At 35.3% G+C, this 6,627-nt stretch overlaps 1 protein-coding gene across 1 annotated transcript; it reads right to left on the bottom strand.

Moving 5' to 3' along the window:
- Window positions 1-764: 764 nt before the first annotated feature.
- On the bottom strand, window positions 765-6,509 carry LOC102586362 (uncharacterized). The gene is made up of 8 exons (XM_006364040.2): window positions 6,135-6,509; window positions 4,699-4,811; window positions 3,861-3,910; window positions 2,791-3,024; window positions 2,464-2,616; window positions 1,917-2,012; window positions 1,803-1,823; window positions 765-1,206 (listed from the first exon to the last, which is right to left on the bottom strand). The coding sequence occupies exons 1-8, from the start codon at window positions 6,434-6,436 to the stop codon at window positions 1,039-1,041; spliced, it is 1,137 nt and encodes a 378-aa protein (XP_006364102.1). The 5' UTR covers window positions 6,437-6,509; the 3' UTR covers window positions 765-1,038.
- Between the last annotated feature and the right edge of the window lie 118 nt (window positions 6,510-6,627).

Below are 6,627 nucleotides of genomic sequence, written 5' to 3'. Positions count from 1 at the left end.
GGGGGAAGCCACTCCCCGCCCCCCCCCCCCCCCCTTCCAATTTCCTATAGAGGGTTCTGTAAAGGTTACGCAAGAAAATCGAGGAACCCATATCACCAAAATATTCATTGGGTAAATAACACACGAAAAATTGAGAAAATCGCCTAATTTATGTAAATTGACCCGTAAATGCCAAAATATGTCCAAACAAATGGTGAGACTGTATGTACTGCTCCTCAACTCCCTACAAAGGATTTCGTAAAGCTTTTTCGTGAAAAAATCAACTGGAAGTCATATCACCAATATATTCATGGGCCAACACACATAAAAAACTGGTGAAAACGCCTAATTCCTATAAATTGCTCTTTGTTATCCATAATTTATTTGGTACTGTAATCATAGTTGTTTGCCATTCGATGCCAACTCATCTAATTAATCCAGATTCTTGTCGTGCGAAATTCACCCAAGGAGAGAAACATATCTGATCCTACCATGAGTTTTCTTGAATCTAAAATCTCTAAAATAATCATATGGTATTCAACCATTCGATACGCACTCATCTAATTAATCCAGATTCTTGTCGCGTGAAATTCCATCATCTATAGATCATATTTGGAGGCAATTTAAACCCATCACTTGGCTCTAAAATTCACTCCTCCCTTCTAATATGCATACAATTTTAGGTTCTCTTAATATATTACTAAAATTTAGTAATATCACAACTCTTCCAGATGAAAACAAATAATTAGAAGAATTTTTTTTAAAAAAAAACATGCAATCTCATGTTCACTAGCACTATTTAAATTTTCTGCATTTTTTTTCTTTTCTTCTGAAAAAAAAATATCAGTTCCAACTTTACAGATTATAAATGTTTTCCCTTACAATTTCCTGAGCACTGATGGCTAACAAACAAGTCTCAGCAACAACAACAACAACTTACCTAGTGGATTCCCGCTAGTGGGATCTGGGGAGGGTAGAGTATACGTAGAGCTGACCCATACCTCGTGGAGATAGAGAGGTTGTTTCCGAAAACATGTCTCAGCAAGTAAGGGGAGAATGTTAGTAAGGGACGGTGGCAGTAACAGTTCTGTGTCTGGGATCAGTGAGAACAGTTTGTACATTAGCAAAACCAGTTTCCTTTATCACTCTTTCAAGATCAGTCAGGTAGTATTCATCCAGAAAAGGTTCTGTGCTCTTCATCAATGTAAACAGCACTGGTGGTAATTCCTGTACATTTGAAATACAAGAGATGTTGGACCCAGTGGCGGAGCGACATTTGCTGAAGGGGGTTCATCTAAATCCCCTTCGCCAAAAGATATAGGGATAAGGCACAAAAAAAAGTATCACGTTTTTGTGAGTTTTCCTAATTGAATTATCAGCTGCCATGTGGATGAAATATTATGAAAAAATTAAGTTGTTATGTGCGTTTTGGCAATTGTATTTCAAACACTTGGTCTAGTTAATTTCGAGTATGCTTTGGTAAATAGTTGGTGATAGTTCAGGTAGGAAATGCAAACATCTATAGTTCAGGTATGAGACTCGCAAAAACATGATATTTCAGAAAGGTTTTTGACCATTAACTCAAAATTATAGTACCATGTATATAGGTGGAAAAAAGAATTTGTGTTGTTGAATCGCCTAAACATAACAGAGCATTTTTTTAACCCCTTGATGAAAATTCCCATTCACGCCATTAGCTGGACTCATAAATAGTTTGTTTGTAGTTTGTGTTAGAATTGTTGAGTATAACAGAACAACCAATTTGAAACTTCGATATTGAATTGTTTGTGATTGAAAATGTGCAAGTGAAAGAACAGACATACCTGAAGAATCTTCGACTTTGGCTGCAAAAGAAAGCAAGAAAATGTAATAAGAATGATGTGAAATAGTACTAATAACAATAATTATCAGTTAATTACAGCGATCTGGTAAATTACCGAGTTATCAGTTATAGCAATAGTTCCTCCAGGTCGAAGCAGACGGAATGACTCTTTCACTATATTTCTTATTGCTCTTTCAGGACATTCATGAAACTGCGCACACAGTAAAAAGTCGAAGATGATTCTGTGAACATACTCTTCAAACAAAATCTACATCCTTCAATTGCTGTTTTATGATTATAGCTGATATCCATTAACCATGAGTAGGTGTTTGGATATGAATTGAGTGATATTTGAAAAAAGTAGTATTTGAAGTTGAAGTTGAAAAATGAAATTTGAAAGTTGAAGTTGTCAAACTTCATATAGGATTCGCTAGAAGATCAGTAAACATCCTTTATTTTTATTTGATCGATCTTGGGTACATATCTAACAACTAATGTTGCTTTGAGCAGTCACAAGGACCATATATGTTGAAAAAAATGATGTTATCATGGATTCTGCTGTACTGTTCATATGAAACGGAATACTAAGTGCAGGAAAAGGATGCAAGCTAATTTTACTGTAAAGTATGTGATTTATCGCTGAAGTTTGCTAGACAACATACCACATAAGGAATTGAAACGAGATCAAATGATTCGGAAGGCAAGCCAGTGTTTTCACCGTTTGCGTGTATCCAGCTGATAGGATTCTTTCTCTGGTTTCTTTTCTTTTCTTTATATTGAGCAACAGAAAGAAAATAAGGTGAAAGATCCAAACCCTGCAGAAGACAATCATGAATCAGAAAGATACTAAATAGTTAAGATTAACCAAATCATAGTTATCAACAGTAGACTTTAGTTAAGATGCATTTAAGTAGTTATTACAATGTATAGCATTATCTAGTCTTCTCTTTCTCTTATGCAGATGATTATAAATGTTTGTTCATACTCACAGTCACTTTAGCAGAAGGAAATCTGTCTGCAAGGTATCCAGTGCTCACACCAACCGAGCATCCAATGTCAAGAATGTCTCTGATTGAGAAATCTGCTGAATATTGCTGATGATGTTTTTCTATTGCATCAAGCCAATTTCCGCGCACTATCTGGTTTGCTTCTTCAAGTGAAGATGCATTAGGTATTGCACGTCTCACCATCGACATAGTTGCGGCGTCTGCTTCAGCTGCAGCCTGCAGTAGTAAATTAAATTTCACTCTTTTGTCCATGCAATAACAAAAATGGCACTTCTGGAGAAGTTTTCCCTTCTTTCATTCTGATCTCGTGCGATAGAGATGAATTTAGGTCTAGTCCTTGAATATTTTCATCACAGATAGTGAGAACGAGGTCTTCCTCTGGTGGATTTGGAAATGCACCACTGTAGTAGTAACTTACACTCCCCCATCTCAATTTACATGGCGTAACTGGGTATGGAATTTAAGAAAAAAGGAAAGACTTTGGGAACTTATAGTCTTAAACATACCATGAGACTTCTTTGGCTATAAAAGCATGCCATTAAGGGTAAAATGAGAAGTTGAAAGTTAAATTGTCCAAATAGAGAAAGATGGTCTTTTCAGGATGGACTAAAAAAGAAAGTGTCACATAAAATGGAACTTAAGGAGTATAACGTATATATCAAAACATCGGAAAATATATATAGAAAGGAGTGGGTGGAAAAGAATGATGGAAGTAAAACCATGTGATGCCTAGAATCAGCCAGTTTATGGGCTAAAAGTTGTAGGCATATTAGTTCCCTCAATAAGAATGCAGCAGTTGGACAAACTTGAACTTTTAAGCAGCTTCATAACCAAATGAAATCAACACTAGAACCATAAGCAGATAACCCGAAGGACATATCATAACCTCAATAACTTAATCATCAGAAACAAAAGAACCAAAGAAGCACACATAACCAATGCTACAAACGAAACCAAGAGTCATTTCAACCTAGATGACTTGACCAATAGAAACTCAAATGTAAAGAAGTTATGGCCTAAACTCAGAAGAAGTGTTGGATTTTAATTCTTACCAGCCAGGACAGGTTGCCCTCATCATACGCGTGGAAGGGATTGAGATAATCTGGAAGAAGAAATCATCGTGTCAGCCAGTTAGTCTTTTGGAAGGGTGATCCAGTATAGTAAAAATTCAAAAGAAAAGGTTGTGAAGTTCTTAAACACAGATTCTAAGAGGAGATTGTGTTACGAAGGACAATGGTTAGGCCTATACATCTCACAGTTTGGAATAAGGTGATTCCTTAATTTAAAAATGGATCTATAATTGGTAAAAGTCAAACCTTTCAATGTCACCTGAAATGAGATGTTACGAGGGCTTTTAAGAATCAGCAGGAGCTAAACACAGACATCTTAGAAAAATAGCATATGCTAGTTATGCTATTTTAATCTAGAAAATGGATTGTACATAAGGGATAAATTTGAAGCAGCACGTCCACCTCTAATCATAGATTAGGCTTTTGAGTAACCAGAGGTAAAAATGAACGACTTGGAACAGCTCGATGAATTTAGTACGTCGTTTAGGAGGCCCTAATAACTATAGATTGAAGCTATCTAATTTTATGGTATGATGGTTGATTTTTCATGGCCTAGTTGTACCTACCGTCTTTTCTTTTAGATCAATATCAGCAATGCAGGCCTTTTCTCTTTTTTGGTATGCCGCTCCACAAGCAAGGAATGCAAGGCATGAGTGGAGCAAAAAGAAAGCAAGGGAATTCTTCTCTATTTTGGGAAGAAATCCTTTGATTGCATACTCAATACAGATATTTTGTCTTTCTTGTTCCACTGGTTAGAACCGTTTACAGGCAGGGTTACGAAAAGGAACAAAATGCTAAAAAGGTTTCATAAGAAACTCACAATCAGGGTAGACAATAGCAGGATTCTCAATGCTCTCCAACTCTTTGTAAACATCCGAATCCAGTATCTCCTTTGTCATCTCTGTCCATGGAATATTAGTTTTCTCAGCTGTACTGTTCAAACCCCACTAAGTCAGATCAATTCACTTTCATTCTAAGAACTTCTCAAGAAAATAGAATAACATCAGAAATACCAAAATTGTATCATTCTTCAAATAAATGTATTTAAGTAAGTTCTTATATAAATGTATTGAGCTAACTCATACATTTCAATATAGTATCAGAGCAAACAAAGTTCTGAGTTCAATACTTCAATTATGTCGTAACTGATTCAAGAAAAATAATCCGACTGCACATGAGTAACATACTTCCCAATTTTTTGGTTAGTGCATGTCCAAACACAACTCTAGCTTTCAAATACCATTTTTCAACTTTAACTTTAAATACTAGAGTATTTGTTTTTCAAATATCAAACAATTCATGTCCAAGAGCCTACTTAATTTTAACCAATGTTATATTTTAGGGACATTCATACCTTTATCCTTGGAAAATTGTCCCATACTTGCCCTTTGACCTAACTGAGTTCCCACCAGAAGTATAACGGCCAGTAATTTTATACCATAGTCAAAATTAAAGGGATAAATTTAGACCTTTTTTCGAAGAATTTGGACATGTAGAATCCATCCGCTAAAGGCACATGAAATTTGCTACGAAGAGTCCCCAAAGTATAATGGAAAGGGTAGAATTAAAATGTTTTCTATAAGAAATGGGTAAAATTTGGATCTTTCCTCATAAGATAATACATGAAATAGTTTGTTTCCTAACTGCATCCAAAGGTGTGGTCAGTGAATTGGGTCGAGAACAATAAGATCTCAATTTAAACCCCATTTGAGACAATAACACTAGGTGATTTCTTCTTATATGTTTCAAGTCTTGATAAACAAAGTTACCAATTACCTATGTTGTGGGTTGGATGTTATAGCAGGTACACATAGAATTAATCCAGATATGCAAACAGTCCCGAACACCATAACAAAAATGATTAAAAACACACTCAAAAAATCACTTTTTGCAATTTTCCAATTTGAATTGTATGTATTTATGTCTCTTATAGAAAAAAACTATCACCAACTATTTATCAAAACACACCTCGAAGCTAACTAGACTAAGTATTTTAATACAATCATCAAAAGGTAGGTGACAACTTAATTTGCCCATAAAATTCCATTCACATGGCAGCTGACTTATTAATTTCAAAGCATTTTTGATAAATGGTGGGTGATAGCTCGAACAGGAAACACAAACAACTCATAGTTGAATTAGGAAACTCTCAAAAAAAATAAAATGGAAACAGTTTATTTTCTAACTGAGTCAAGTTCTATATTGAGACAATTCAACAAACAGATAGTGTGCATCAATGAAAGTAGTAGAAATGACCTTATAAAAACCTGTCTAGCACCAAGTTTGAGTATAGAAAATAGAGGTTTGATGGAAATGAGAGTTCCAACAAGACGTGAAAGTGGAGTTTCCCCTGACCATCGAGGTCTTTCAAGTTGTCCTTCTTCAAATACCTCTGCACTTCTACTACTACTACTACTCGAAGAAGAAGAAGAAGCAGAGACCTTAAAACCCAAAATTCGTCTTTTTGTTGCAATTTTCAGTAATGGGTCATGGATTGACTTGTTAGTAATGGTGAAGAAACTGGGATTTGCAGTGTCAAGCTTGAAGCTGAAAGCCATTTTTGCAGTTCTTGAAACAGAGCAGTTCTAACTAGCTTTTGTTTCTTTTTCCTGCTTTCTTTTTTTTCTTGTGGCTTGAATTGAAAGACTTGACAAAATCTCTAAAATCTTAATGGACCAATGAGAAGAAAACACGTGTACTTTTATACTTCTATTCTGAGAAAATGATCAAAATGGTCCTTGATGTATTG

This window comes from Solanum tuberosum, unplaced genomic scaffold (genome assembly GCF_000226075.1).
Source record: "Solanum tuberosum cultivar DM 1-3 516 R44 unplaced genomic scaffold, SolTub_3.0 scf00472, whole genome shotgun sequence".
In the NCBI taxonomy this organism is placed as follows: Eukaryota; Viridiplantae; Streptophyta; class Magnoliopsida; order Solanales; family Solanaceae; genus Solanum; species Solanum tuberosum.
Note: the sequence above shows the minus strand (reverse complement) of the source record. Positions and strands in the feature narration are given on the sequence as shown.

Excerpts from the sequence above, each read along its gene's own strand:
- LOC102586362 (XM_006364040.2), bottom strand. The coding sequence starts at position 6,436 with ATGGCTTTCAGCTTCAAGCTTGACACTGCAAATCCCAGTTTCTTCACC. Across the intron at positions 3,911-4,698 it reads TGCTATTGTCTACCCTGATT|ATTATCTCAATCCCTTCCAC; the intron begins GTGAGTTTCTTA and ends TTCTTCTTCCAG. Across the intron at positions 1,824-1,916 it reads TTGCTATAACTGATAACTCG|CCAAAGTCGAAGATTCTTCA; the intron begins GTAATTTACCAG and ends TTTCTTTTGCAG.